Source organism: Manduca sexta, chromosome 6 (genome assembly GCF_014839805.1).
Source record: "Manduca sexta isolate Smith_Timp_Sample1 chromosome 6, JHU_Msex_v1.0, whole genome shotgun sequence".
In the NCBI taxonomy this organism is placed as follows: domain Eukaryota; kingdom Metazoa; phylum Arthropoda; class Insecta; order Lepidoptera; family Sphingidae; genus Manduca; species Manduca sexta.
Window position 1 is genome coordinate 8,646,814 of NC_051120.1, and position 17,558 is coordinate 8,664,371.

The 17,558-nt window shown below is 33.7% G+C and overlaps 4 protein-coding genes across 5 annotated transcripts; 2 read left to right on the top strand and 2 right to left on the bottom strand.

Moving 5' to 3' along the window:
• Window positions 1-222: 222 nt before the first annotated feature.
• LOC115448940 (mitochondrial pyruvate carrier 2) lies at window positions 223-5,075 on the bottom strand. Of its 2 annotated transcripts, none has more exons than XM_030176573.2 (3): window positions 4,818-5,065; window positions 4,700-4,740; window positions 223-1,250 (listed from the first exon to the last, which is right to left on the bottom strand). In XM_030176573.2, the coding sequence occupies exons 1-3, from the start codon at window positions 4,900-4,902 to the stop codon at window positions 1,023-1,025; spliced, it is 354 nt and encodes a 117-aa protein (XP_030032433.1). In that variant the 5' UTR covers window positions 4,903-5,065; the 3' UTR covers window positions 223-1,022. The 2 variants fall into 2 exon arrangements, with proteins under 2 accessions (XP_030032433.1, XP_030032432.1); XM_030176572.2 differs by lacking the exon at window positions 223-1,250 and adding an exon at window positions 1,577-2,700 and having other exon boundaries at window positions 4,818-5,075.
• A 261-nt stretch (window positions 5,076-5,336) lies between these two features.
• LOC115448944 lies at window positions 5,337-9,514 on the top strand. Its single transcript, XM_030176578.2, has one exon. It carries the CDS (start codon window positions 5,498-5,500, stop codon window positions 7,163-7,165), a length of 1,668 nt encoding a protein of 555 aa, XP_030032438.1. The 5' UTR covers window positions 5,337-5,497; the 3' UTR covers window positions 7,166-9,514.
• A 1,236-nt stretch (window positions 9,515-10,750) lies between these two features.
• Window positions 10,751-14,846, bottom strand: LOC115448957. Its single transcript, XM_030176603.2, has 5 exons — window positions 14,681-14,846; window positions 13,910-13,972; window positions 12,201-12,299; window positions 11,519-11,620; window positions 10,751-11,008 (listed from the first exon to the last, which is right to left on the bottom strand). Exons 1-5 carry the CDS (start codon window positions 14,748-14,750, stop codon window positions 10,908-10,910), a joined length of 435 nt encoding a protein of 144 aa, XP_030032463.1. The 5' UTR covers window positions 14,751-14,846; the 3' UTR covers window positions 10,751-10,907.
• LOC115448956 (D-erythronate dehydrogenase-like) lies at window positions 12,371-14,161 on the top strand. The gene has a single exon (XM_030176602.2). The coding sequence runs from the start codon at window positions 12,883-12,885 to the stop codon at window positions 13,840-13,842; it is 960 nt and encodes a 319-aa protein (XP_030032462.1). The 5' UTR covers window positions 12,371-12,882; the 3' UTR covers window positions 13,843-14,161.
• Window positions 14,847-17,558: the final 2,712 nt, after the last annotated feature.

The window sequence follows — 17,558 nt, forward strand, 5'->3', positions numbered from 1 at the left end:
TTTATGGTTGGTTCTTCCTTTATTCATCTTTTGGGATTATTGGATTTTTTCACTAAAATTAGAATCATATGATTTATATATTTCAATTGCACATCAAATATACAATAGAATCTTGTAATAATAAGACATCGAAGTGGTATAGTTACATATAGGTAGGTATAATGAAAAAAATATCATCCAGAACAGCAGTCAAATACTATAAAGTAGAATAATAAACTAAAATATGAAATTCAAATCTTTAATGAAGGAAACAAAGTGCGAATAAACATGCGTGCATTACCTTTCTACATCTACTTTTCTATTATTACAAGCATTAGTGATGTTAGTAACAATATTAGCTTGGATATCGATAATCTACATTCTACAATATCATGGCACTATAAAAGAAAACCTTAGGAATAAATATTTTTATAAATAAAAATATATATAATGGTAAAATGTTATTTACCTTATTGGTATTATAAAAGTATGTTTTAAGTACCTACCCATATCAGTATTTTTAAGTACATATTTTAGAAGTATTTATTATTTTTCTACTTCACATTTTTCAGATTTTGTATGGGTTAACTGCAATATTTTTAGCAAAATAGATTTTTCTACATGTTATATTTAAATTAATATCAAAACACGTTACTGATATGTACATTAATACGTATTAGTGGAGGTAGTTATGTTTCACAATACTATATTTTGTATTATATACGATACAAAGAATATAATTTGGCACATAATTTTAGTTTCTTTGACCTTCATGGTGGGCAATTTATGGCAAGATTTTGGAACTGATCATGACTAGTACACACAAAAATATTTATAAAAAATTTCAATCAAATTAAAATAAACAATTTAAAGTTCCCATTAGAACTCTTGTAAATTATAAATAAAATTTGTTCTTTGAACTTGTGAAAATTTGTGACTTATTATCTTTAGTGAACACATACCGCGATTATTCGCTTGTGTAAAATTAAAACTATTAAAAATGCATAAAAAAAAAATCCAACGTTTACATAAACCGACAATCTCTAGACAACAATCCCCATTTTCTTTTGATAGCTATAAGCCCTGTAACATTGTACGCCGTTAGCAACTCCCAACATGAAGTTGCATAGAGAAAGCGAATAATTAATCGGCTTAATTACGAGGCAGTAGCGTGTCCAAATGAGCCCGGTGGCAGCTAGAGTGGCCGACTGTGTTGTCGATACTTTATCGAGCGGACGTCGATAGTCGTCGATAGATGCCATCACTAGGGCCTGAAAGATTTGAGCTTATTAATACGTTACCATACTATGGGTGTCGATTCCATACCTGCAAGCATACGTGTTAGAATAGCTGTAGCGAAAAACATGCGAGTTGTAAATGACCGTCTACACTAAGTGCGCATTAGTTAGTTAGAATCCAACACCGTTTCCAACATCAGTAGTCATAAAAGGTATGACATAATATATATATAAAATACTTACATAAAATAAATCCAGTGTACATATAGAAAAAAAGAATAGAAGATATAAATAACAGAAAGTTTTAAAATATAAATAAATATAATTTCTAATAAAAAGGTTACAAAAATAGAGACACATTTCATAAAAAATACGTTTTAATAAACCGTCATAATGCTTACAATATACCGTAGAGAAACATGAGATATAACATGAATGTAAGAGTTGTTTAACTTGCTATCACAGATCCAGATAGCTTAATTTATTAAAATTTAGAGCACCATTGTATCAACACGAAGCTATGGTAACATATTAAACACGAGACACAACATATAGTAAAAAAGACCGAATATTTAGAAAGTCAGTTGTACACAACACAAAGTAGAAAAGACATTAAATGTTCACTTATTGGTTAACATACAATGCTTGTTTTCAGAAAGGAACACAGTCACATTCCTTTCACAGGAGCCTTATGAAGACTTTTTCTATTATTAGAAAAAGATCTAAGTCGAAATAATTTCTTTCTAGCAATAAGACATCAGATATGTTAGGCTATTCTGGAAATGAATAGGACTGGATATTGGACGAGAAAAACCATTATCGCGAATTTCATAAATCCGTGTCAACATTGGAAACATATTGATATCCCTTTAAAACATTTAATATATTACCATACACATCTAATAAATTGGAGATGATTTTACATATATGCTCAGTCAAAAATACTCTTAAAAATCAAGCGTTTAAATATACTATAAAAATAATATTGCCACGCAAGTTTTGAGCTACATAAATAAATAACTTAAATATCTATCAACAGTTTATGCATCACTACTGAAGTTGTCATTAATGTCAGAATTTCAGGCGAAATGCCTTGTTTATAAATAAAATGTGCTTTGGACACCCTAATCCCAATATAAGCTATTTATACCTCTATATACTAGGGGAGAACCGAATGTGATCCACTAAGCGTCTAGCCAAGCTAGCGATAGGGCTTAAATATAACTATATCACATCCATGTTACTGTTATTGCTTTGATTCTTTGTTTTTTAGGCTCTGTTCGTATTTGATAGCCCTGCCTATTTGGTATAAACTTGTTATGGCAACAAACACGTTAACTGCAAACAAACTATAGTTTTTCGGTATGATGACGAGCGAGTAACGCGACCAGATAATACCGGTTGCTGCTAAGGACGCGGACTGAGGGATAGACAAGGTCTCGACAGGTCGATTCAAGTCACCCAAACCAGCCATCACCAATCCCTGAAAGTGTTAAGAGGGCATGAGCATTCACTTGCGTGTTGTTCTGGAGGAATTCCAAATTTAAATAATAGTTTGTGGTGGCATGCTAATAATCCAGGCTCATGAAAATAATAAATTATATTATCTGTATCGACAAATAAGACAATCCATAAAAATATATTTGTTACAGATTTAACATCAATCTTTGGATTTATTGCAAAAACTTATGAATCAGAATAAATTTTATTTGACATGCTTCCAAATGCGTCATCCTGATTCGTGTTTTTTTACAAATTGTTTGATTTATGTTAGTTATTACATAAATATTATGTATAATATTTTAGTTCTTTATTTACATACTCCTTTTACCTAAATTCATTAGCCTGGACTGTAGACACTGCTGATGATACAATATGTTTATGGGTATTATATAGTACAATGAAGTGAAGTGCCATAGTGTGCAATGATCTTCTCTGCCTTTGGACCTTAGGCACAAGACATACATAACAAATAGTTACCCTCTTTTATAAAAAAACACAGATTAGTTTGACATTTTTCACAACAATCACAATTGAGATTTGTGGATACACAGAATAATAATGTAATATATTACGGCTAACAGTTAAATTAATGTAGGTTTTTTTTTGAAAATATATACTTATGTTCTAAGACTAACCAAATATCTGAAAACTTGAAAGATGTTTCCACAAACTGTGTTTTCATAATTAATCAAAAACCTTATTTATTACTTCATATTAATATATACAATTTTCTTAATTTCTTTTAAGTTGTAGTTTTTAAACAAATCTAGAAAGCTACCGTTACACTTATTGTGATAGACCATATGGGCATTTCAGCAAGCCTGTTTTCAAATGCCAGTGTACATATACCGAGAAAGACTGAAATAATTCTAACAATTGTGATAGGACTAATATTATCATGCGAAATACCATGAGTTCAAGTGTTTTTATTTATACATCAATCCATTAAACATACATAAATACCTAAATAGTTGTATTTATGTAGCCATTATCATATTAAGGGCCATTATGTTTTTTATTGAGTACTTAATAATATACTTAACAAAACCATGCAGTTAGCATGATTTATTAATATGCATAGTGTTTTATCGGCTGCATGCTTTTTAGAGCCATTTAAGTATTTTTTAATAAGTGAATATGGTATATTGGTTTTGTTAAATCCTTCCAACTGTTATTGTGAAAAATTAATTATCTTATATCATATTAAGCTCTGGTTTTATGATCCTAATTGAGTTTTATTTCATCTTATCATGATGCAATGTGACAGTTTAATCCGTTGATAATGTTAAATTCACACTAGATACAAGATTACTGTTTACACTCCCAACTCATTTGAGTGTCACAAAATGGTTTTATCTCACTTGGGTGGTTTTTAAGAGTTGAATTCCATACATCATGCATGAAATAAAATATTAATAAACTTAATGTTATACTTCGAACCCTTAGAAGTTCATAATGTGCATCTTGAATTGCATAATATGTTATTTATGATATTGTTAAAATATTGTAATTTATTACTAATTTATAATTTATAGTCATTAGGTAAATATCTGTGACCTGTGTGATAATTTATTATGATTATTTTGTTTAAAAAATATTGTATTAATAAACATACAAAAATTATTAATTAACAGTCTAGAAATATACTGGTCAGATTAAAGTATAATGTTATTTTATTATTTTATAACATTTTATTATTGTTGATGTAATTATTAATACTATTTTGTTACTTATGTATAGATTCTCATTTATCATTATCACATAATGCCCTTGCTTTACCATGATCCAGTAACTGAATATTTATTCATTAGTTTACTGTCACATTAACTGACCGATTCAATTACAGAGAAATACTTCCTTTATGCACATGGAAATAGAATTGTATATTATTTACACGAGTGTCGTATTGTCGCATACCCTTGAACAAGGTTTATGAATATTAATAGATCGACCTTGATGTAATTTATGTTTTCACTTACCCATTTGAATGCGGGCGCCCAGAAGAAAATTGTTTTTGGTCCTACAAAAATAAAGAAACAATAACAAAATTTCTCGAACCTCCAGGTCAATAGAATTTTTCTTTTATAAGTCACTCACCAGCATCGTGCTCCCACAGAGGACGGAGTTTTGCAGGCACAAACTTATCAGCAGCGCCGATAATAGCCTTGTAGACACGGGACATTTTGATGGCGTTTTATGGCTTATGGGTACCGGGGCAAGTGGAATTGGATCTAATAATTAGATTTTTTTAATAAAGACTTTACATGACCACTTAAATCGGCCGTGGCGAGACCTTGTTACAATTTTTGATAAGATAAAATGTGACGTCGAAGATTGTCAATTTGACAACTTGACGTTCCGTATCATGTTTTAATTTATTTTTTTTCTATTTAAAATTAGTTAAAGGATAAAAGACTATACAGACATTAATTAAAAAAGAAATATATATTTAGGATTGTATAAATAAAAAAAGAGGCAAATTAAGCATTTATTTGTATTTTATGGAAGTTAGACTGATAGATGTACGTAATGAAAGTAATTATTTTAAATCCAGGGTATTGAAATTATGATGTAATAAAAACCATAGACAAACTTGTTGCGAACGTAACTTTTTTCAAAAAACAAATATGGGTGCGTGTAGTAAAATGTGTCAACGCTTAAGAATTTATGATTTTCTTTGTTTATTTCGTTTATTTTATTGACAGTCTTGATTTTGTATATTATTTGTGTTGCTGTATTGACTTATGTGTTGTGTTTTCTAAGTTTTGATTTTGATAATGGGCACCAGCACAATGGGTAGCGATTTGCATTCCGATAAGCAGGACAAGTTTGTCAAGCTGCAAGCTCGTAAAAAGGAATTGGAACAAATCCTCGCTGCCAAAAACGAAGAACTGTACAAATTATGCGTGCAAGAAGTACAATTGACTGGTGTTATGCCACCAGAAGCGCCGTTAAGTCCTGAGGTACCGCAAAGAGAGAGATTAGGTAGTGTAAAAAGTGTCGATCGAAGTTCGGAGGGTAATGATGTTCAGGACGGGCCGGATAACTCGTCGAGACGTCTCCGGGCTGCACCAATAGAACGTCCACACGATGCTGACCGTAAAAACTACACGCACAGGCTGTCTACTCCTTCCATATCAGGTGTGTCGACAAAGAGTTCACATTCAAGGCATATACGGCGACCAGAGACTAGTTGCTCTAATTTCTTTCCTTCTCCGCCTCAGGAGCGGAACACAGACACGTTTTCTATGCATCCGTCTCATACATACCCCACATTGTCTACAAGACAGGAGCAAATGAATGAGAATGTCCAAAATGATGGTACTATTTATCGACACCACACTATGACAACTGAGTATATGAATAAGATATACTACAATGGTGCTCCAGAGGCTCATAATGTGTCTCGTTTAAGAGAAACACATTTCAGCTCTAGCCATCCTGATATAGCAACTCATTATAATCATGGTACTGTTGCCCCACATGTGGTACCAAATGGTATACGGAACACACCACTTTTATACCATTATGCGTCCCAACTTAAAGCTCAAAGCCAGCATTTAGGTGGTCTTCACCATCATCAGATGCAGGGGCAGTCAAAACGACGACCAGATGGGGTGCGTCGCAACACTTTGCAAAGGACTCAAACCTATCACTTAACGTCTCATAGTGACTATAGTCAGCATTTGGAGAATATGACGGATGGCTACAGACCTCCAGTGCCCATGTATCAACACAGATCACAGCCTGATATTCAGGAGCAACCCCACTTGCCCACAGAAAGGGTAGTTGCTGTACCAAATGTACTGCCATTACGAGAGCATAATGTCATGAGAAACCCAATGCATTTACAACTGCAAGTGTCCACAGATGATTACAGTAGGGATGAGAGACGACCATACCCTGACGCATTAAGTCCTGTTAGCATTAAATCAGGGTATTCAAATTTCGACTCTGTTAGTATGAACAAATTCTCGCCACTCTCTCAAGCAGACATGAAAGTGAAAGAGAAACAATGGTACGAGACGTCATTAGACTCTCCAACAAAATCTGAAGCACCTCTTCTCAAAAAGAGTTCTAGCTTGAAGAGAACATCTAGTATAGGAAATTCGCAAGCATATGAGATAATGATCTCATCCGGTCGCCATTCGGCAATGCAGAGTCCTAATCAAATGCCACACAGTCCTCCCATGCTGTCTCCAGCAGCGGTGTCGCTTGAGTCGCCGAAAAACTTGACAATTATAGAACAGGGTAAATGTATACCGTATAGGGAAGAAACAAAACCTTTTGAGATGTCAGACTTTTATAAATATTCTACGAAATTTAGGCAAGCTAATGTTCAAAAGAATACAGCACAAAGTTCTGGTTTGAATGCTGCATATAATAAACCACCTTTAGATGTGATGCAGTACTCACAAGACCATTATCGGGGACAGATTAATTGAAATTGTGGTGGTTATTTTGTTTTTATTTATTATATTTGTGTCAATCGGTGTAACTTTGTATGTTTAGTTTTAATTTTTAGCTCATAGAATGTACTTAGCCTGCGAAGACAGTAAAGATCTCTATTTGCTTATGATTTCTTAGGTAACATTTAACATAAAAATATTGTTCGTTTAACATGTGAAGAATGCAATTGATTTATTATCACTGATAAGCCCTGATTGAAATGATAAAGTCATAGACAATGATAAGATACTGTGATACCATTGATACTTGTTGATTGATATTATTTTGACAATAAAATATGATATTCAAACAAGACTTTCATAGACAAATGAAAATGTGATTTTAATGTCGTTGAATTTGTTGTAAAATTGATGAGATTTGATCTATTAAAAGAAAATCATATGTGGTTACATTTTACTTATATGACACAATTCAAAAATCGCTCAATAAAAATATAGGCAGTTTGCCACCGGTTTTATAATTGCCCTAATGTTTATTACTGGATTCTAAAGTCAAGTAGTTGCTGCATCAGTGTTAAACTATATTATATTTTGAAATACCCAGTGCAACAAACATGGCTTCTAAACATTTGCAAATAGATGGGAAGTAAATTTTCATAGTAATTTTTGAATTGTGTCATACAAAGATACATTTTCTGTAATAGTATTTTGCCCATACTTTAAGTACAATGCTTTTACCCACCGCTTTTAGAAATACCAATGTACCTACTAACTAGTAGTACTTCATAAGTTGGTTTTCGTTGAGCCGCTTTTGTGATAAATCTGATAGAACTAAATAGTTGTTTTGGGTTATGTTCGCACAAATCTTTTTTATTATATTTTCGAGAAATGTTTATTCAGCACCGGCTTGTTATAATAAAATTGTTCTGTATTGACTTATTTACTAAGTTGATATTAGTAAAACAGGTCAATGAATGTAGGTAATATAAACGCCATAATCTTCCTTCAGTTTTCGTTTGCTAGTTCTATCACATACTTATTTCTTACGCCCCTCTGGTCTCAAAAAGGCGACTAGTAAGATGATGTCGTTTAATTTTGATGTTTGTGATTGGTCGAAAGAACAATACGTCAGTCACGTGTTAGTCTCTCAACCAATCACATTAAGCGACACAAGTTTTTTTTTAATACAGTTCTATTTTCAAATTTAGATGTCTATCTACTGATTACTTTTTTGCCTGTTAAATATGATTAGCCGGTGACGATTTAGACTTTTTTCATGACTTGGCTATCTATTTTTAACTGTATGTGTTCTTTACAGTAGTCGATTACTTAATTCTAGAGACTAATTGGGCAACTCGAAAGGGCGTTTTGAAGGACTTTGACAATTATTTATAAATCAAAATAAAACTCGTTTTCGGGTTTTGTTGTGGTTTTTGTATTTTATTTTTTTCCCAACGTTTCGAAGATTGCAGCCTTCATGGTCACAGAACGGACTGCTGAAACTAAACCATGAAAGCTGCAGTCGAAATATCGAGAAAAAATAAATTAAAAAAAACCGCGATAAAATTTGAATACTAGTTTTATTTCGATGTCTAACATTCGTGTAAACATAAGAAATAACTATTAACTCTATATTGCGAAAAAATTGCCATAAACATACACAAAATTAGTCATAACATAATTTCAAGATTGCCCGACATAGCTGTTACTAAAGGAATGACGTCGCACGCAAAACGTCGCTTAGTCTCTTGAATTAATAAAAAACTCATCTAACATTTACAAGCTACAGCAAATTACATGTTGCAACACTTATAATCTATCCTTTATAAATGCTTGCCTGTTACGAGGACGATCCTTATGATGTTTTTTTTATTAAAAAATAAATTACCGAAACCGGTAACCAATAAGATTTGTGCAATTCATAATATTTACAAACATAAAATCTTCGTTTTTTGCCAGATTGTAGCTTTAAAGCAAGGTTTTTACATGGCCTTATTTGCTTGCGTGGCGGTTAGAAAAATGTCGCGCGTCGACCATTTTTATTATGAAACGGAAAATTGCCAATACAGTTTCGCAACGTTATTCAACATGTCGACATGTTTATTATTTGGCATAGTGAATAGTTTTATACGGCGTTACTAAAATTCATTTTTCGCATAGCATAACTAAAATGTACAACATAAAGACTTGTTATACTTGCCAAGCAATTGAGCCGTTAGCCAAACTGCGTCCAATAAATTTAGGCATTTATACAATGTACATAGCTATAGATTTAGAATATTTTAATATTTTTAGATGTAAAATTCCTAACGAAGAATATTTTTCTACATTGTTTTTGTGTGTCCCTGGCACAATCTATGTGGATTCAATAAAGTTTTACACTTATTTGTTTTTTTTTTCTACTTCATATTATTTGAACTGAGCGACTGAGAATTTGTTTTATATTTTTACAGCGTATAAGTTACGGGCGGGAATATGCTAAGATTTATGAATAATTTATAAATAAAATTTAGGTCTTTAAAAATTTTTAGATGCCAAAATATTGCTTATTCAATTGTCAATCTAATAGTCTTTGTGGTTTGCGAATTACTGAATGCGCGGAACCACAATTGTAGTGGCATTTTCACTATGAAATTAATATAAAGATAAAAAAATAAACAACCACAGTATAGATAACATATTGTAGAAATAAGGTTACTATTTTTTCTACATACATCATAAATTTCAATTAACTTCCAAAAATACGGTTAGCACACCGCGCCGTGTTGCTGCGGGCAGCGTCTTAGTTTAGATGCCCTAATTATGCAGCTAGCATAGTTGAAAATATCTTTCACCCTATGCTGTTTAATGTCTGCTTTTCAAGTACCTAATGGGAAGTTTTCAATTTCTTATTGGGAAATAATGGTTGTTGCAATCACATTTTACGTGTAAAATATGAAAAAGAGAGAGAGAATAGAGCAGAGACTACCAGCCAGCAGAGAAATTTATGTGAATGAATTTCCCATAATATGAGCAGCTATTATATCTATTTAATTTATAGTTAACGCTTTATGTAAGTACCTACGTATACATAGGATTTCGTTTTTAATTTTGGACGATATGAAGATAACGTACACAATTTTTATTAATAAACTTGCTGGGTACCTAATATAGGTAAGGTTCCATTTTATGGTACTAAGACAATAAGTAATATTAATTTTAATCATTCACGCATGGGAGCAAGATGATACATTTCTTAAAATAGACAATGCATTTGGGAAGCGACGGATGGATACTAAACTAAATATGACGCAATTTTGTATCAACAACGCCTGTTGTCTCACGAACAATTAAAACTGAATCCCTATCGAGTTCGAAATGAAGCTGCTTATATTGTTTTTGATTTGGATATACTAGTAAGTATAAAAATAATCAATTTTTGTATTATTACCTAATATAAAATAACTAGGTACTTCTTACCTGCTTATTTGTTTGTAAACTTATATACTTCTTAGTTCTTGCTAATTTTTATACCTTCGAAATTTTTCTGACTAGGTGGACAAATTTCAGAACATATAATTATTAAACGCAAGTTCAATTCGATGGAAAAAAATATTGGCATAGGTGCAGTAAAAGTCAACATGAATAAATGTGTACCAATTTATTTTGAAAACAGAAAAAACAGAGAGGAAATTAGCTGGTGTTCCAATTTCAAATTATATCAACGCCAAATTAAATATAAAAGCAGGTTGTAGGAACTTAAAGATGTGAAGTCCTTGTGTGGAAGGTAACTGTTTCATTATTCCATTTTGGGTTGAAGCTTGCGCATGTTTTTCGGGAAAATGTGTAGCGATCGTTTTCCAGGGTTGAAACCACCGTTCAAATAATCGTCATCATTACCTGAAATAATGTTTTAAAATTGTTAAGTATATGAAAAAATTTTCTTAACACCTAGTTTTTTTTTATTAACTCAATCTATATTTTAATTTCACGAGTTTGAAGCTATTGTAATGCACGTTTTAGCGCCTATTATTACGAATGTGAAACGAACATTAATGCACCTAGTTGCTATGTGTAGATGCAATGAAAATATGATTAAGGCGCCTTTCATTCTAGTTAAAAGAGTGAGGTCGACCAGAAACAAGCACGAAAAGAGAAATCAACTACGGTGTACACCCTAAATCTATTACAACTCCACACACCTGTCTATATACCTTACTATCCAGATCAGTAGAAAAGTATAAAATATTTGAAAACTTATGCTGGCCACACTTCAATAAGTCTTGATAGCGCGAATTTATAACATGATCAAACTGTTCATAATGCATCGTCGAAAGACAACGGAGCATTGAAAAAACCCGTTTCTACGTCAATAGCAGTTTGCAGTGTGTGACCTACTTTACAATTTACCTGCTCCGTTCAGTTGTCCATTGATGCAGCCCTCGTCCCACATGTTGACGCAACGCTTGCGGCCCGGATTGAATCCGCCATTGAGGAAATAGTCGTCATTTCCTGAGAATCAAATTCGTATTTTAAATTAAAATTTGCCACGTGTCGGTAAAATATCGATTAATTATTAGGAAAAATAGGCAGCATTTGTAACTTTATTTAAACATACCTTTTAAATTTTATCCCATTTTAATGATTCATCGGGTAACGATTTAAAAAGGGTATTAAAAATGGAACCTAAATGTCGCCATTTTACGGCAGTTTTTCCCTGCTCTATGTGTTCGGGAAATAATCATAAGGAAATAATAAACATTTTAATTTATTGATTTTATTTGCACTATTTTTGTAGAGACTTCCAAATTTTCATCGTTAAGGAAAATGTTATTATGTGAAAGTAAAGGCTGAATAACTTATACCTGTTTTGGAATTCTACGTTCCTTTTACTCCAGAAATCCAATGAGCTTACATTTTGTTTTGAACCGACATACAAAAAACGAACTTTAAAAAAGACGTCGGATTTGGTAACCAGTGTAGGTAAAGTCAATTATTTTTTGATGGTTTCTGGAAGCATTTTTTTGTAAGACTGGCAGGTGAGCGACGTATATAATTTTAATCTTTAATTAGTAATTATCTCATTTATTACCAGCTCCGTTGAGTTGTCCGTTAATGCATCCCTCATCCCACATGTTCACACACCGTTTGCCGGGATTGAAGCCACCATTTAGGTATTCGTCATCACCACCTGCAGAGTATACTACGAATAATAACTTTACATCTCAAAACATATTTCATTGAATTTGAGTAGATATTCAAATTCAATATTTATTAGATGGTACAGGATGCAGTAATTACTTATTTCATTAACGATTTTTTATAAGTTACTATAATTATAGAGTCATTCAGATATCACTATCGCAACCTCGGAGCCTTCCGCCGTAGGTATACGAGTATTTCTACGTGGGGTAGATACAGTCGTAAACGATCAATTTAACAATGGTCAAGTCTATAGACGCTGGAGATCATTTAACTCCCGGAGATGTCAATTGTTAACTTTCTGCTATAATAAAGACTGAATAGCATGACAGCTTCGAAACGTATGTATCTATCCAGTTACTTAACGTGTTTGTTAAAGGTTATCACACGGATAGCGTTTTGTTTTTTTTTGTAAATACAATCGAAAAATATTATGTTCCATGTTATGTAACGTGGTTATCATTGTTATTTTTGAACGAAATAATTCTTATCGAAAAAGTTCAAGATGTTTATTAGTTTAAATTTTTTCCGCAATCTTACCGCACGTATAATTTTATATTACTAAATTCAAAATGAAAGTTGTAGTGACAGGCGCAAGAGGATTTTTAGGGGCGCGCGTCGCAGATTTCCTGCTTGGACCAAACTGTCCCTTCCCCGTAACTGAATTGGTATTAACAGGATCTGGATTGCCAGCTAAACGCGATGATCCTCGAGTCCGACTTGTTGCTGTTGACTTGTCCGTCCCCGAAGCCGCTGAGAAGTTAATAACTGAAGACACTGACGTCATCTTCCACATGGCAGCCGTTGTCAGTGGCCATGCAGAGGCTGAATTCGAGTACGGCATGAAAGTCAACTTTGAATCAACTAGAGCCCTACTAGAAGCTGCGAGGCAACGCGTGCCGAAAATTAAATTTGTTTATACAAGCGCTGTTGCTGTCTTCGGTGGAAACCTGCCTCCAATCGTCGACGACCTAACTGCTGTTATGCCACAGAACTCCTATGGCACTGCTAAAGCCATGAGCGAGCTACTTGTGAACGATTATTCACGGCGCGGTTTTGTCGATGGACGTATACTTCGCGTGCCAACAATAAGCGTTAGGCCTGGTGCCCCAAATCGGGCTATGACGTCATTTGCTAGTGGAATTATTCGTGAACCACTTAATGGTGTGCCTGCGATCTGCCCGGTGCCTCCTGAGCAAGAGTTATGGTTATCAAGTCCTAGTACAGTGGTGAAGAATATTGTTCATGCTGCGGTTTTACCAACTGGTTTACTTGGACCATGGCGTTGTGTTACGTTACCTGGTATTTGTATATCTGTTGGTGAGATGGTGGATGCTCTGAGAGCTGTTGCAGGGGATAAAGTGGCTGATTTGGTGCGCTTTAAAAAAGACGAGACCATAAGTCGGGTTGTAGCGACGTTTCCTAGCAAGTTTGACAAAGAGCGAGCACTCCAATTAGGTTTCACTGTTGATACTAATTTCGGTGATTTTATTGAAGAATACATACGCCATGATCTACAGCCTCGCAAATAAGTTCACAATTATGTGAAAATAATTATGTCATATTAAAAACATTTATCAATAATAGTAATATTTTGACCTGCTCCTGCAATTTGTCCGTTGATGCATCCTTCATCCCACAAATTGAAGCATCGTGATGCGCCTGTGAATTAAAAATAAGTATGAGTTAGCTATAAGATTACTCAAAGCCCAGCAATCGTTACCATTTCCTGCACCTTATTTTTTTACTTTCAAACCGTCAGAAATAAGTGATATTGTGACAGGATCAACTAGAGTCGATATGTAAAACATTATGGAAGCGTCGAGCAAGATATAACTATTATCTCTAAAAGTCTTTTCAGTTGACATACATATATAATAATGTGATGACTACAATAATGTATCCCTTTTGTTAACTGATTAATTTGCAAGTCTCTGCTACTCAAACACCAACTGAAGTGATTTAGATGAGTAAATATTATGGTTTCCTTTATAGTGTGAAGTCATTGATGGCCAATCACTAAGGTTGGAATTTGAAATCCAAGCCCAAAGTATTTATCGCGATCAGATCGATCGATTATCAAAAAAAAAAAAATACTGTTGTTAACCTCCGTTACTATATTCTGTGGAATTGTAGAAAATTGTATTCCTCTGGAATCTATAGTCACTCGTTTAGACTGTGTATTGTCTGTGGATGTTAACATTGTATTTGGTTAGGAAGCCTAATTAACAGATTTTGAATGAACTTCCATTAACAGTCTACATTTTCCCTGGAAACGAACTTCCACCAGCAGAACCTTCAGCAAAATAGTTTGCAATAAAAGTAATGTACCAAAGATAATTATAACATATATGAAAAAAATACACTTACCATAGGCAATCGGATGTGGAACGTAGCAATGTACCAAAGATACAATGCAGCACAGAATAACAGCCTTCATTCTGCTTAAAACTCTTTAGTATTAAATAAAGGAATGAATATCCGTTCATCTCTCCATGGCTTTTATAGCTGAAACTTCATGGATTAATGAAATAATGATAGAATATCATATCCTTTTCCACTTGAGATATCGTTTATTAAATATCAAATTAATGGGAAGTATTTAATGAAATTAACCTACCTGCAAGTCTAGTAAACCTTTTTGGAAATGTTTAGAGATACTTTGAGGGAATTAGCTCAGTTCAGTACTTCGCAATTCTGGTTCTTGGTATTGTTATACCCTGGAGGCGGTGGGAGTTGTGTAGAAAATAACATAAACGAGTAAATTTTACTAGCGTTGAATTTTACAACTCTCTTGGGCGGGTACATGTTTAGTTTTTCAAATTCTTTTAAATAAGTCATAGAGGGCAAACGAGTATACAGTTTACCTGATGTTTAGTGATTATCGACGCCCATGAACAGCAATCGAATGTAGTAAAGTCAAGATGAGCCGGTATCCCAAATATCAATGTAAAAACTAAGTGAAAAGGCAGTAGATATTGCGTATTACGCTCGTGATGAATTAATTTTCGTTCTCTATCAATATGGCATCTTTAGTCTCTACATTTTATATTGTACTTTAGTAAGGAAAAGATACACTTGAATAATATTACGATTCATATTATTGAAAGTAGATAGCATTTAATTTATAGGATAACATAAAAATATCAGCGTCTGTAAACTTAAATATAAAACTAGGAATTATTGTTCCGATCCATGATGATGGTATTGAGATAAATCTTTTAGCTCCCAATTTCTCTTTATGTTAATACTTAGGATTATAAGACCAAAATTGTCGTCTATTATGAAAATGTATTGAACTCTTCGTAATACTGAAAATACTATAGTAGTGTACAGATTAGTAATTATCGCATAGAGTTTTTACGGAGACCATTTTATTAATGACTGATCTACCCGTTAGACATTTGCTATAAAAAGCATGAAACTTGAAGTAAATTTTTGCGTCTGATGCAATTTAATTGAACCAAGTCCACGCCATGCTGCATTTAACAATAAAAGTCGGTAGCATATACCAACAAATACCATATCGATAACGTTCATAGTGAGTAAATCAATCCACTCGAATTATCTTTGCGGATTCAGATAGCTTTATATTAATTTGCGCGTTCGTTGATTTAAGCCATTGAATATTGTCAGGAATACTGCTGCTCACGCTGTATGATTTTTATTTTTCCTGATCAGATTTTTCTAGATTTTTAAACGCTATAATTTAATTTAGAACTCCAAACTCTACGTAAAATTGTTCAGTTCTTCTAATTATAATTCAATAGCTGCAATTAGATGTTACGACGATAGCCTAGTTGGGTATGGAACGGTCTGCCGAGACGAATGTCCGCAGGTTCAAATCCCAAGGGCACACACCTCTGACTTTTCTAAAAAATCATGTGTGTATTCTTTGTGAATTTATCGTTCGCTTTAACGGTGAAGGAAAACATCGTGAGGAAACCTGCACATCTGAGAAGTTCTCTATAGGAATTTCGAAGGTGTGTGAAGTCTACCAATCCGCACTAGGCCAGCGTGGTGGACTAAGGCCTAATACCTCTCAGTAGTAGAGGAGGCCCGTGCTCAGCAGTGGGCAAGTATATAATACAGGGCTGCTATTATTATTATTATTATTATAATTAGATGTATTCAAAATATCAAGTGAATGTGATTTTAATTGTATTTAATTCAAATTAAACAAATACCGGTATGAGGCATAACCGCTAATGGTTTTAAAGTTATGTTTAATGAATGCAATTATTGCCTATTTGGGTTCCACGAGAAAGGTTTTAAACTAACGAATGAGGTAGAAAAGTAAAAGAGTGATACAGAAGCATTTTTTTTTTATTTAGATATGCTTTTTACGATCGATTATATGAAGTACATCATCGCATAATAGTGGTAGGTCTGTCCTATGTGAGGGGCTATTGGGAAACCTGGCTGTTACCATCGGAATGTCTATATCTACCGCCAAGCACCAATGTATATGCACTATTGAGTTCCGATAAGGACATTGGAGGCAGCGTAATTCCTGGACAAGACTACAGGACTCGACAAGACTACGGACAAGAGTCTTATGAGACATCATTATGTCTCAGGGTGAAGTGCGCATTGGAGTGCCTCGCACAACTTTGTACAATTTAAAGTTCTGTATGGTGTTGCTGGTGTTTGTGAGTTATCGTATCGCTTACCATTAGGCTAGCGACATGTTCTTCTCGTCATGTTTGTTCCGTCATTCAATTGCAATAAAAAAAATACAAAAAGTGTTTCGTACTGCCGGTCTATGTTATTCGAGCGCTTCCTGCGGAATATTTTTGGGCGCCATGTTTTCGACGAGTTGCTCTTTAGTTATGTTGTAGCAAGGCTATCTTCTCGAGTTATTGGTGCCCTCGTGGGACCTTGTCCTGGGTCTTAGACCTAATAAAAACCTGAGGGTTCTTTCGGCAAGTCGCATTGCAGGATCAGGTTTAAATTTAGGAGGTATGTCGGTATAGTTTTTACAAATGTTGCAGAATGCAGAGACGAAGGGTCCCTATAATCCGATTACTGTCGGCTTCCCTTTATATAGAATTTATGTATAATCGTATTATCATCGGAACTATTTGCAGACTTCTTTATGCATATTAGTACCTATAATATCTAATGTTGTGTCGGGCTCCCTATTGAAAAAATTCACTATTCTTACACCTTGCTAATTCTACCGAGTTTTAGTATAATATGTACTATGATATAACGGAATCTGGTACTAATAAATATATAATGAAAT